General features: G+C 38.4%; 1 protein-coding gene across 2 annotated transcripts; it reads right to left on the bottom strand.

Annotated features, from left to right (window-relative positions):
* Window positions 1-3,384: 3,384 nt before the first annotated feature.
* LOC143866852 (uncharacterized) lies at window positions 3,385-7,901 on the bottom strand. Of its 2 annotated transcripts, XM_077376028.1 has the most exons (4): window positions 7,845-7,901; window positions 6,584-7,428; window positions 5,209-5,637; window positions 3,385-3,937 (listed from the first exon to the last, which is right to left on the bottom strand). In XM_077376028.1, exons 2-4 carry the CDS (start codon window positions 6,615-6,617, stop codon window positions 3,819-3,821), a joined length of 582 nt encoding a protein of 193 aa, XP_077232143.1. In that variant the 5' UTR covers window positions 6,618-7,428; window positions 7,845-7,901; the 3' UTR covers window positions 3,385-3,818. The 2 variants fall into 2 exon arrangements, with proteins under 2 accessions (XP_077232143.1, XP_077232144.1); XM_077376029.1 differs by lacking the exon at window positions 7,845-7,901 and having other exon boundaries at window positions 6,584-7,452.
* Window positions 7,902-14,440: the final 6,539 nt, after the last annotated feature.

Below are 14,440 nucleotides of genomic sequence, written 5' to 3'. Positions count from 1 at the left end.
TTTGGTGTTTTGGATATGTTCAGGACCATGAAAGCTTGGGATAAAGCTCAGTAGTTTATCAAAAAGATTATATTAGGTACTGATGTGGGACAAAAAACTTTTGTCTCTGGCCATCTTTATAACATAAAGCTTTTGGTAAGGTTTGCCTTTTGTTGGTATGTTGTAAGGCTTGCTATTAAGTTGTAAAGCTTGCTATTTCACACAAGCTGATTTTAAGTATGCATGAAATTCTGCAAGGATTATGAAATGAATTGTAAATACCCAAAATACCCCCCCCCCCCCACTTAAATTTTCGTCCCCCCTTGATAAAGAGGGGTGTTTTTGTCTGTTAACACTTAACTCATGTTAGGGCTTTCTAATAAAGCGTATAAATAGATTGCTTTGTGGCTAAAACAAACCCTAAACAGTTGTGCAGCCCTAGAAGGAGAAATCAGAGAGAGAGAAGAACATTACCAAGGAGATCGCGATTTTTGGGTCGAAGCCGCGAACCAAGGTAAGACTTACGAACCATGAACGATTTGGAATATTAGAAACCCTAAAACAAGGGTTTGAAAAGAGAAAAGAAGCAAGAAATTCGATTTATATGAATTAGAAATAAGAATCCTTGGGTTGATCTTGAGTTTTCTTGGACCCGATTTTGAATTACAATTCCAACGAACTCAAAATCAATATATATGAATCTGAATTCAGAAATTAGAACTTTGGAGATTCGACGTTGAATCTTTGGTGATTTCTTTCTTAAATTATACATATGAATTCGGAGTGTGAAACAGGATTTAATGGATTCCTCTCACCGATACGAATCCATCGGATCCGACCTCGCGCGAATTGAACCCCAAACGAATGAGTTATGGCCGTTTTTAGTGGAAAATCGCGTTTAGAAGAAATCTGGGTCCGCGCATGGGGCGGAAGTCCGAAAAAATAGCGGACGTCCGTGAGTACCAAGTTTGGCGACAGATGGATCATCGGATATCCGTAATTCTCGGACGTCCGTATTCCCGGAAGTCCGGCGCGACAATTTTTTCAAAACTTAGGAAATTCATAACTTATTCAAATGGGCTCTTATTTGTCACTTGTGTTCTGTTCAGATCACAGAAAAATCTGTTCACTTGTGTTCTGTTCAGATCACAGACTTCTACCATTTCTCTTTTAATCAGGCTCGTTTGTTAGAGCTTCAATTAACTAGTTAGAATGAATGAAAGAATTTTAAGAGAGCAGCGAAAGGATCAACAAAATGGCTGGCAATTGTCTTTATATTATAATTATAAAAGGAAAGTGATATTTCCGAGATTTATATTGTGAATGTGCATTTTGATCGGTATTGGCAGAAGTACCACCCTAGATATTTGAACCAACAACAGCAGACTTTGTAAGGTGCTGCTGGAGGATCAAATATCAAGTGTGGTACTTCCGTCGTACCACCAATGCCAATCTACATGCACATTTACCATATTATTTCTCGATTTTTCCACCCTCTTCATTTTCATGCATGCTTTCCGTTATGGAGAAACAAAAGGGGTGGAGATAGGATTTACACTCATGTAAGCTCGCTTACAATGAAAAGTACTGGACAGTCATTCAAGCATATCTGCATGTAATTAATTCTGATGTAAGGTAACAGTGTGGTGTGTGGTGTGAAATCATTTAACCTAAAGTCTGAACCTATAGTGCTAAGTGATGCGAAACTATTAGTGATGGGTTTCATTTTCAAAATTTAGAGGGAAATAATATGATTATGATTAATTTAGTAGGTTGATTATCATCATAAATTGAAGGTCCTTTTAGATAAAAGTGGAACCAGGTTGGATCAAAATTATCTTTTTTAGTGTGTAAAAAGGGATTTGCTATGGACTTTCTGTTTGGAATTTGGATTGCAAGAAACATTTCTGATGATAAAATTCTCCTAAAAAAATTATTTTTGCCTCCATGGTCAAAACTGATATGTTTCCCCTTTTTCAGTATTAATCAGCCAAATGAAAAATAAGAAAAAACGAAAGAATCAGACCCAGTAGGAAGGAATAAAAGCCTATCTCAATTGGTAAATGGACAGACTTAGTTGAATTGATTGAATAAAACCTAATAGGAGAAAATGAAAATCCTCACCTTCTATCTGAATAAAACCCAATAGAAGAAAATGAAAATCCTCACCTTCTCAACATGAATCTCCATCTTTTTCTCTTCCTTTTATAAGGGTAGTGATATCTCCACCCCTTTATTTATTTTCGTGCTTTTTTCTTATGGGGTGGCGATATAATTTTGAGGTTTATCTAAAAGAAGTCTTACTCTGCTATATTTGGAAAAGAATCTTCTAGATTGACAATTCTGTAACTTCCGGATTAATATCATTTCTATTTTTGTACTCATTCAGTAAGAACAAAATATCCTTATACGTGGAAAGACGACCTTGGCATTCAATGTTAAGTGTGGGCTCGTGTGGTCATGGGACCTACCCAGGCAAAATAGTGGGCCCCACTATATTCATGGGCTTCAATGGAGTTGGTGGGACCCACGCTATAAGATCATTCGCATCATAGGTATTTTGGTCTTTCTATAAGGTAATTTTAATCTTTTCACATTTAAGGACAGTTTGGTCTTTTACAAGTCGAAAAGAAATCTACTATTTTTTATTTTTTTTTGCTGGGTAAGCTGGGGTTAGGCAAGAACCCCACCAGATATATTTTGGCCACAAATTAATGGCATGACCTGATTTGCAAACGCTTGCCTGGCGTGATTGAATCCCAGTTAAACTACGAAATGGACAGACTTTGTTGAATCTCTAATAAATCCCTGTCCTTTTTTATTTTTCATTCAGCATCTTGTTTTCTCCCACTCTCTCTTAGTCCGAATCTCAAACAAGAGAAGAAGTGGAGGTGTCCTTTTATTGTATTCTTATGGGACGTGATATTACCACTCCGCCCATTTTCGCTCTTTTAGTTATGGACAAACAATATGTGTGGAGATACGAGTGGAGCTGATTTTTTGTGTACATCCTATCTATGATCGGGCCTTCCAAATGAATGGTTTGGATCACCCCAACAATGTGATCCCACCCTGTTTCTGCACTCAAGCGCAGATAAGCTTATCTAAGCTCGAGCAATTGATTCAGCCTCTGCCCTCGAGCAGCTTCAATCATTAGTTGGACTGTCCCTCTGCATTGATTCAACCTGCTTATCTGGAACGCTCTGTAGTATTTAAGTGTCCATATGGATTGACTTGAAACTAGAATGTTGGTTAATCGTCGTTTTCTAGGCAGTTGCTTGGATGGCTAGGATTATCACTTGCATGTGACTTTTAGGCTATTGTCATTTATATAAACAGAAATGGATCAACGACCCAGACTAACCAAAAGTGTATGTTTACTGAATGTAATTCACACAATTATGATTATTGAAACTGTTAAGATGCCGGTAGAAATTATTCAGATTATTGAAACTGTATGAGAGACACCATAAGAGTGGCCACTGTTATCCAGATTATTCATGGCCACGCCTGTTGTTGTGGAAATGCCGTTACCAAATTCCAAATTCTTACTAAATTAGAAATTAATTTCACTTCCGCCATCCACAATACACAACTTGGAATCTTCTATTATCAGCAGAGATTAAGAGGGAGCAGAATAATCACTTCCACAATGCCCCTCACTAATTGTGCAATTTGTGGAATTCTCTGTACCGACATTATCGAAGCCAAGATTTACACTGTTCAGCATCTCGGATCTAGGTAACTGTTCATCAACTAGGCGCAATATGGTTCCCCAGCTCGAACCATTTTCCCACCGAGAATCGTCCCCGTCAAAAAACTCCGAAACTAGGTCTTTGTTAGATGTTTCGATCAATAGCCCGCCTCTTGTTGGACAACGACTCCTGTTCGTTACCATCTACAACCCAATGGTGGGAAAGGTTTGATTCAATTCTCAAAGTAGTTTCGCAAATCCCATCTGCAAATAAGATTAGATTAAAATATGCTTATTTACAAATTAGGAAACTGGATTCCAAAGATGCTTACTTAATACCAAGTGAATATTTTTAAAAGCTTAATGGTGGTTGGTATAGCCCATGTGAGTAGGTTAAAAAACAGTTTGCGAGTAGATGGAAGCTTGTTGTGGTTCGGTCGAGTTTCAGATTTCCCGTCTTGAATTAGCCGTGGCTCAAGCGTCGCTATGGGAGAGCAACTTGGATTAGGCTCAACCCAAATTGACAGGTTCCAGCTGATTTTGGCTTGGGTGGGTAAAAGACAACCCGATTGGGTTATGCCTAAGGTCTTGGACAACTCGATCCAACTACGTCCACCTAATTTTTTTTTACTGCGATTCTTAAAATCTTAAAGTTATCTGTTTATATTTTTTCAGTTTAAGCCGTAGGCGAATCCAAAACCAACCCTCCTCGATTTCAGAAATCAGGTCAGATTGGTTGGATTAGGGTTGGGAGATTTAGAGGCAGGTTGGGTTAAGATTGACCCTTCCAAACGTGAGGTTCAGAATAGGTAAGATTTGCATTGAGAAAATGCCCACCTTGGATAGGCTGAGTTAAGGTAATTGCCTTTTATTGATGATAGTAAAAGTAGATTTTGCAGGCAAATCCTCTTTCAGAAATCGTGTCGTGCTGGAGCGTAGGTGGTACATCAAAAGTTCCGCACTTGGTATGGTATTCGACCCAACAGCGGCCTCTTAAAAAAGTGGGCTGCCTTAGGATCAAATATCAAGGATGGTATCCGCCTGCATGTTACTTCATGCAGTCATGCTAGGGCACCATATAAAAACTCAAGTGAATCCAAAGAGCTGGTAATAAAACTTTTAAAGAAATGTACTAGGACCTAATGAACTCCTAATTAATGTTATTATTTACTAGAAAGATTAAATTCAAATAATCTTATCAATAAATAGAGACTAATGCACAGTGAATCCAAAGAGGTCCTAATATTCTTAGCATTAGCATTATTGTACATTTGTTTAAAAGTTTTATTAATTGAGTTTTTATATGGTGACCTAGCATGAAGTAACATGCAGGCGGTATCACCCAGGATATTTGATCCTAAGGCAGCCCACTTTCTTAAGAGGCCGCTGTTGGATCGAATACCAAGTGCAGAACTTTTGATGTACCGCCTATGCTACAACACCATATAATATCTCTTATAATTCAGATAATATTAAAAAATGAAGAAATCGATACTCCATCCACATATAAAGAGCAAAGAAGTTTAGACTCGTACCTCTTTTCCGAACATGAAATAACATGCGTAGTTCCTCGTCGAGATCGACATGCAACAGAAGGTTCTCTAGAGCCAATGGGTTGGTGGTATCGGTGGCAGTGGGCCCCATCATGAAAGAAATATCGGCCCCACCAACATCGACCTTAGCTGACACGGCTGAAGCAGAGTCTTCGGATGCCTCACCGCTCTTATCATTTCTGTTAACGGAAACTAAAGCTGATGAAGGCTTCAAAATGAAATTTGGAAGAAGATCTCCACTGTTAATCACTTCCTCTAGCCTCCTCACTTCTTCTCTCTTCGTTATCTCATGAATCGGATAATCCCATACGTTAATATCCAATACAACGGGAATCTTCGCCATCTTTTCAGCCTCCTTGCCAACATGGTCAGACTTCCGACGACATTCCCCTCCCATCTCCTCCATGAAAACTACAAAGAACATAGAGAGAACAAAGTAGCTAAGGAATTGGAGCCAAGTACAAAAAAGGTTGTGAATATATAAGGAGAGAGACTGCCAGTGTGGCTTAGCAGATTCTGCTACGTAGGATCTCACTCTAGGTTAAAATCCATCTTCCTAATTTTTACTTTTTAGCCCACTTTTAAGAGGCTGCTGTTAGATCGAATACCAAGTGCGGAAATTTTGATGAACCACCTACGCTCTAGCACCATATAATATCTCTTATAATTCAGATTAGGGGTGCAAGTTTGGCCCTGTGAACCCTGACCCGCCCTGAGCGAACAGGGTCAGGGTTGGAAAATCTGACCCTCAGGGTGGGTTTGGGTACATTTTTTTGGCCCTGACTCAGGGTCGGGTCGGGTCGGGTTTAGGGTTGATACCCCTGCCCGACCCGACCCCCTTTAAACTTTACCCCGGCCCGCCTTGACCGACCCGACCCTGTTTACACTTTACCTGCGGCCCACCCTTGAGCCTTTCTGTTTTTCATTTCTCCATCTATTGGGTTTTGGTTATGTATTTATCACCAAAAATCACATATCAATTAAAATAATAGATTGTGTGGAAGTATTTTGATCTTTTACGATAAAACAGACCGAAAACATGTAAAATTGCCCGGCTAGGTCCGACCCAAGCAGGGCCAGCCGGCCCGGCTAGGTCCAATCATGGTCGGCCCGGCCCAATTAGGGCCAATCAGGGCGGGCAAGGGTTGGGCTGAACCCTGTAGGGCGGGCATTGGGTTGAGTATTTTCGGCCCTGGCTCAGGGCCAAGGCTAAGGTAATGGCAGCTAGGGTTGGGCTAGGGTTTTACAAAACCAGACCCAACCCGACGCTGTTGCAGCCCTAATTCAGATAATATTAAAAAACAAAGAAATCGATAGTCCATCCACATATAAAGAGCAAAGAAGTTTAGACTCGTACCTCTTTTTCCTATATCACCCATTCCATTCAACATCTTAATCCTGTCAATTTACATACATATAAGCACAATGAAACAAGAAAAGCAACGGTATTTTCATTTCTTGTTTTGGTTACTTCTACCATTTCAGTTTTTCATTTCTTGTTTTGGTTACTTCTACATTTCAGTTTTACTCAAGCTCGTTTGTTAGAGCTTCAATTAACTAGTTATGGAGAAACAAAAGGGGTGGAGATAGGATTTACAGTCATGCAAGCTTGCTTATAATGAAAAGTGGCCATTCAAGCATATCTGAATGTAATTAATTCTGAATTAAGGTAACCGTGTGGTGTGTGATGTTAAACAATTTAAGCTAAAGTCTGAATCTACACCGTGATGTGATGTGAAACTATTAGTGATGGGTTTCCTTTTCATAATTTAAAGGGAAATAATATGATTATACTTAATTTAGTAGGTTTGATACCATCATAAATTGAAGGTCCTTTCAGATAAAAATGGAACAAGGCTGGTTGGAATTACCTTTTTAAGTGGGTAAAAACAGATTTGCTAGGGACTTTCAAAGAACGGCATTTAGTGCCGCACTGTTACATGAGACAGCGGCCACCTCAGAAGATTTATATGAACAAGCCAAAATCTGCCGAAAAGTCAGCCAGCCGCGATGTCTCTTGTAACAGGCAGCCGCGATGTCGTCTTTGTTGTGATCTGTTTTTCTAACTTCACTTCTTCCCAAAATCTCATGAGGTAAGTTATTTGTTGTCTAACCCAATAGAAGTATTGTTGCCCCATGCTTAAATATGCAAATGATGATTAACAAAGGCCACGTTTGGAATTTGGATTGTAGGAAATATTTCTGGTGAAAAAAATTCCTAAGAAAATTATTTGGAAAAACAACAGAACAAGACATGGCTGATCAAGGGGGAAAATAATCAGCCAAATGAAAAATAAGGAATTTATGAAAAAAATTCTTTTCCAAAGATTTCCAAAAATTTTCTTCAATCTAAACAGTGCCAATATGTTTCCGCACTTTCCGCACTTTCGGAAATGGAAAAGTCATTCACGTGAAAAAGAAAGTTCCAATAAAAAGTAAAACAAAAGAATCAGAAGACAGACTTGAGAAACACAGATTAAAAAACTGAATACACTCGGAAAAAAAAAAAAACACACACACAATTTGAGAGAATAAAACCCAAATGGAAAATGGCCAGACTTAGTTGAATAGCTACCAAATCGATGAAAAATTCTAGAAAGGAAAGAATAAACCCTCACCTTCTTAAGATGACTCCGTCTCTTTTTCTTACTCATCTCTGCTATCTTGCCTCTCTTCTCTCTCAGCCCTATCGTGGAACAACAAGAGGAGGTGTCCTTTTATAATAATCCTAAGGGTAGTGATAACTCCACCCTGTTTTTTTCATTTTCACGATTTCTTCTTATTGGGTGGAGATATAATAATGAGGCTTTTGCAAAAAAAATCCTAATACTTTGCTTTATTTAGAAAAAGAATCTTTTAGATTGACAATTTGGTAACAGCTGGAGTCATGACGTTTGAATTACCTTTACGTGGATAGACAATACGTGGACTGCCAAAAATAACCTTGTAAAAGGACCAAAATATCCATGACATTCAATGATAAGTTCCCATTTAAGGATGTGGGAATATCCCGGACGATTTTCAAAGATCTTAGAAAATCGTTTAGGAGAAGAAGATATCGAGAAGGGTTAGTAAAGGGGAAGGCTAGCTGATTTTTTGCCTCTGAAGGGGAGGTGTGTTTAGGATGAACTCTATTTGGGGAGGTGTGTTCAGGGAAACTAAACGCCAAGTAGGATGGACGCTACATGGGGAGGTGTGTTTAGGAGAATAACTAGTAAGAGAGAGCTAATTTTTTTGCCTAAGTACTCTACTTAACACTTCTTTAGAAATAGAATCGTTTTGGGAGTGAAAATGATCCAAACCTTCCATTTGATTGCTTACAATGTAAATAGGTTGTGCCCCAAAAATTATTTCAATGGGATGATTAGAACCCTCCAATCTATAGATGTTTCCATAATATGCAGTTTCTCTTTAGTTTGGAGGGCTAGAATCATCAGATGGAAGGGCTAGGAACATAAGATGGAAATGAGATTTTGGGGAGTAGCCTATTTACGTCGTGGCCCATCAAATGGTGTGGCAGGCCGTACAATACTTCATTTTGTAAAATATGGGTGGGGTCAACAATGTTGTGCCCACCAATGGAGAGAGAATACAATATGGAGACATTGCTTGATGTGATTTAGAGAGAGAGAGATTTGAAGATATATTGAAGATGACCTTTATATCAAGAGAATGCAATCCGAAAGATCAGGGAGCTTTATTCGGTATTAGAAAGTTATTATTCGGAAGTAAATATTAAAAAGTTAATTGAGTAAAGAGAGAATCGTTGGATGGTTGAGTGAAAATCCAAGGGTGGTCCCGAGTACGACAACTTATGAGGAGGTAAAATTTAAGTTGCTAACAAGTTTTAACATTTTGAAAACTTCTAATCCAAATTTGAAGATTAAGAGATCAAGAATGAAAATTAAACACACGAGTTAAATTCTAAGTGCAATGCAAATAAAGAGCAAGAGATAAGAGAGAGTGCACCCGAGATTTAAAGTGGTTCGGTCCTCAAAACGCGAGGCCTACTCCACTCCACCAACCAAACCCGTTGATAGCTTCACTATTTGATCTTCTTAACTTCGGCGAAGATCAATGCCGATTACAATTCCAATCGCCTTTAACCTTGGTGGCAATCCTCACCACAGAGAGTGGGCTCCGCTTCTCCGAACACTCGCCCGAATACAATCTTGATAAAGAAAGAAAGAAAGAACTAAAACAATCCCTCACAAGGGTTTATAAGATTTGGAGAAGATGTACAAATTTGAGCCTAATGATCAAAATCCTAATTCTAGAGGATGAGAGGCATAAATAAGTTTGATTCACTCTTGGGATATTCAAATAGAGTTTTAGAGTGTTAGGATTGATTATTGGGAAGGTGGGAATACCCATATATATAGAAAAACCAAATATGACCATTTGAGGGGCATAGTCGTAATTCTGGCCAATTTCCCAACGGTCACAAATTTCTTCCCGTTATAGTGTTCTCGGAGTTCCGAGAGATTTTCTCAGAGTTCCGATAAATTCTCGGAGTTCCGAGAAATTATCTCAGAGTTCTGGGAATTGAAACAGAAGTTGGAAAAATGCTACTGGACCATTTCTCGGAGCTCCGAGGAATCTCTCGGAGTTCCGAGCTCGGAGCTCCGAGAATTCTCTCGGAGTTCCGAGAAGCCTATGTCAAGCAGATTTTCAATTCATATTTTTGGGTTTCCAACTTTATACCAAGTTGGGATTGTTATGAGGATTCCAAAGTGTTGGAACACCACAAGGACAATCACTTAAACATTTAGGGTGTGTGTTTATTTACTTAATTTATGCCTCTTAAAATCTAATACTAGGATTGGATCTTATACATTCTAATATGACTTCGATCTTCAATTGATTCCTCAAGTCTTCATTCGTCTTGGATCTCCGATGTGTTTGGCCTTCATAAGCGGTCCAATGAGAGCTTCTTGGCCTCAATCCAAGCAATCTTGTCTTAGCACAATTATGATTTACAACTTAAACATTGAAACACATTAGTGATCTTAACTCACTTGTGTATTGGAATCATTAAAATAAGATGGGAATGCCAAGGTGGGAACCATTGGGCTTACAATCTCCCCCTTTCTGATGATGACAAGAACAAGAGATTTTTCAATAAAAGCATGCATATATTTCCTTACACTAGATTTCTCTCCCCCTTCGGCATCAATCAAAAAGATTGGGGTAAACGAAAATCAAAGGGATGAAATTTACAATTTTAGGCTCCCCCTTTTTCAAGGAAAAAGACAAATATAAAACTCCCCCTATTTAGAGTTTTTATTCAACACAAGAGGGGATATTTAACATACCATAAAAAGATATTCAATTTTAAGTGAAAGCCCCTAATCTAAACACACATATGAAGAGTATCATATGGGGGCTTTGGGAACCTAAGCTTTCTTGGTTCCACCACAATCCCTAATTTTAGATGCACATTGGAATTGGTAATGACCATTGATTCCACAATAATGGCATCTAACATGAGGGTTAGATAGACTAGTCCTATCATAAAATGCATGATTAGATCTATGACTAGCCTTCTTCAAGATTATGTCAATAATTTTATCACCATTTAAGAATCCATGGAGACATAATCTTAACCTTTCATTTTCATTATGAAGATGGGTTATTTGATTTAGAAAATCATTAAATTCATATTCCTAAGATTTGGAAGAGCTTGCCACATCTTGAAGTTTAGCAATTTGGCAAGATTTCTCATCCAAACAACCCTTAAGGGATTCAATCTCAAGTTTAAAATTTTCAATTTGTACTTTAGCTTGAGATTTGAAAGAAGAAGATTCATTTCTCAAAACATCAAGTTCATTTTTTAATTTTGAAATAGATTTCTTTTGAACTTTATTTTTTGAAATTTGAGAATGTAAGGTAATGCACAATTCATCATAAGATATTTTTTCACTCTCACTATTTGATGAACTACAAGAGGGGTTAGAATTTACCTCATCTTCATGGGTGAATGCCATGAAGCAAAGATCATCCTTATTAGCTTCCCCTTCACTTGAGCTCTTTCCCGATGTGCTAGAAGCATCCCAAGCGGCTACAAGACCCTTGTTCTTCTTCCAATCCTTCTTTCCCTTGTACTTTGAGGAAGATGACTTGAGAAGTGGACACTCCGGTCTCTTGTGTCCCGTCTTCTTGCAATTATAACACCTTAATCCTCCTTCTACTTCATTTTCTTCTTTCTTCTTTCTTCTTCTTTTTATCCTTTTTGTGTTTCTTTCTCTATAAGCTTTTAAATTTTCTTAACGCTTCTTCCTCATCACTATCGGCTTCATTTGAGGATGATGAGTCCGTCTTGGAGGCCTTTAGAGCTAGAGATCGACTTTTTTTTCTTTCTCTTTCGGCTTCTTCTCTTCTTGACGGCTAGTGAGGAGATCTCATGAGTGATAAGAGATCCTACAAGCTTCTCCATAGTTAGCATCTTGAGATCTTTTGATTCTTGGACAGCGGTGACCTTTGGATCCCAATAAGGAGGAAGTGACCTAAGCAACTTACTCACAAGCTCATTAGTAGGATAAGATTTACCAAGATTAGCTAATTCATTTGATATTTTAGAAAATCGGGTATACATTTCGGAAATACTTTCGTTTTAACCCATTCTAAACATTTCATATTTACTCTTTAACAAGTTTATTTTGGAATCATTGACTTGTGATGTTCCCTCATGGGTAACGGCAAGTGTATCCCAAATAACCTTGGCGGAATAAAAAAGAACTACTCTATTAAACTCCTCCGTAAATAAGGCGCGAAACAAAGAGTTTATAACTTTGTAATTTAAATTTGCATGCATTTTCTCTACAGCATTCCATTCTTCAAATGGCTTGGAAGGCAAAATATAACCATTTTCTACAATATGCCAAAGCTCCACATCTATTGAAAGAAGATAGATGCGCATCCTTGTCTTCTAATGTCCATAGTTGGACCCATCAAAGAAATGAGGTCTAGTTGTGGAATGGCCTTCTGGCAGTCCGGTTCCATTTTTGTTTGCCATTTCACAAATAGAAAGTTGTCAAAGATCTTATGATCTTTCCCTTGTTAAAATTTTAAACAAAATTTACCAAAGATTTTAAGAAAAAAAAATCTTTTAAGAGCCTAGGCTTTGATACTAAGTGAAAATCCAAGGGTGGTCCCGAGTACGGCAACTTATGAGGAGGTAAAATTTAGGTTGCTAACAAGTTTTAACCTTTTGAAAACTTCTAACCCAAATTTGAAGATTAAGAGATCAAAAATGAAAATTAAACACACGAGTTAAATCCTAAGTGCAATGCAAATAAAGAGCAAGAGATAAGAGAGAGTGCACCCGAGATTTAAAGTGGTTCAGTCCTCAAAACGCGAGGCCTACTCCACTCCACCAACCAAACCCGTTGATGGCTTCACTATTTGATCTTCTTAACTTCGGCGAAGATCAATGCCGATTACAACTCCAATCGCCTTTAACCTTGGTGGCAATCCTCACCACGGAGAGTGGGCTCCGCTTCTCCGAACACTCGCCCGAATACAATCTTAATAAAGAAAGAAAGAACTAAAACAATCCCTCACAAGGGTTTACAAGATTTGTAGAAGATGTACAAATTTGAGCCTAATAATCCAAATCCTAATTTTAGAGGATGAGAGGCATAAACAAGTTTGATTCACTCTTGGGATATTCAAATAGGGTTTTAGAGTGTTAGGATTGATTATTGGGAAGGTGGGAATACCCATATATATAGGAAAACCAAATATGACCGTTTGAGGGGCATAGTTGTAATTCTGGCAAAGTTCCCAACGGTCACAAATTTCTTCCCGTTATAGTGTTCTCGGAGTTCCAATAAATTTTCAGAGTTCCGAGAAATTATGTCGGAGTTCCGGAAATTGAAACAGAAGTTGGAAAAATGCTACTGGACCATTTCTCGGAGCTCCGAGGAATCTCTCGGTGTTCCGAGCTCGGAGCTCCGAGAATTCTCTCGGAGTTCCGAGAAGCCTATGCTAAGCAGATTTTTAATTCATGTTTTTGGGTTTCCAACTTTACACCAAGTTGGGATTGTTATGAGGGTTCCAAAGTGTTGGAACACCACAAAGGCAATCACTCAAAAAGATCTTAGAAAATCGTTTAGGAGAAGAAGATATCGAGAAGGGTTAGTAAAGGGGAAGGCTAGCTGATTTTTTGCCTCTGAAGGGGAGGTGTGTTTAGGATGAACTCTATTTGGGGAGGTGTGTTCAGGAAAACTAAACGCCAAGTAGGATGGACGCTACATGGGGAGGTGTGTTTAGGAGAATAACTAGTAAGAGAGAGCTAATTTTTTTGCCTAAGTATTCTACTTAACACCTCTTTAGAAATAGAATCGTTTTGGGAGCGAACACGATCCAAACCATCCATTTGATTGCTTACAATGTAAATAGGTTGTGCCCCAAAAATCATTTCAATGGGATGATTGGAACCCTCCAATCTATAGATGTTTCCATAATATGCAGTTTCTCTTTAGTTTGGAGGGCTTGAATCATCAGATGGAAGGGCTAGGATCATCAGATGGAAATGAGATTTTGGGGTGTAGCCTATTTACGTCATGGCCCATCAAATGGATTGTTTGGATCATCCAATGGTGTGGCAGGCCGTACAATACTTCATTTTGTAAATTATGGGTGGGGTCAACAATGTTGGGCCCACCAATGGAGAGAGAATACAATATGGAAACATTGCTTGATGTGATTTAGAGAGAGAGATTTGAAGATATATTGAAGATGACCTTTATATCAAGAGAATGCAATCCAAAAGAGAATCAGGGAGCTTTATTCGGTATTAGAAAGTTATTATTCGGAAGTAAATATTAAAAAGTTAATTGAGTAAAGAGAGAATCGTTGGATTGTTGAGAAAGGGATGCCACCCCGATATTGTAGGAAACAATCCATAATAGCAATATGATTTTAAGGTGCCATAATAGGAGATTTGGTGTTTATGTTTTTTGCGTTAAATCTAAAGAAGATGCCACGTAGGATCAAACGCCAGATGGGGGGACTGTCCACGTGAACAGTGAAACTAATAGATTACTAGGGATGTCTCCTGCTTGTCTGCAGACATGGTATACCAGGAACTCCCAACAAAATTCAACCAAAAAACACGGGTAATTTTTTTGGTAGATAGATTTCTCAGGACAACCCCCACCATTGCTCTACATGGGTGACAACCAAACACCACTCACCACTACTTACGACT

Source organism: Tasmannia lanceolata, unplaced genomic scaffold, assembly GCF_043159265.1.
Source record: "Tasmannia lanceolata isolate RefF3 unplaced genomic scaffold, GAP_Taslan_0.1 ptg000162l, whole genome shotgun sequence".
Lineage (NCBI taxonomy): Eukaryota > Viridiplantae > Streptophyta > Magnoliopsida > Canellales > Winteraceae > Tasmannia > Tasmannia lanceolata.
This window is presented reverse-complemented; position numbering and strand designations above follow the sequence as displayed.

Excerpts from the sequence above, each read along its gene's own strand:
- LOC143866852 (XM_077376028.1), bottom strand. The coding sequence starts at position 6,617 with ATGTTGAATGGAATGGGTGATATAGGAAAAAGAG. Across the intron at positions 5,638-6,583 it reads GGGTGATATAGGAAAAAGAG|TTTTCATGGAGGAGATGGGA; the intron begins GTACGAGTCTAA and ends TGTTCTTTGTAG. Across the intron at positions 3,938-5,208 it reads ATTTCATGTTCGGAAAAGAG|ATGGGATTTGCGAAACTACT; the intron begins GTACGAGTCTAA and ends TCTTATTTGCAG.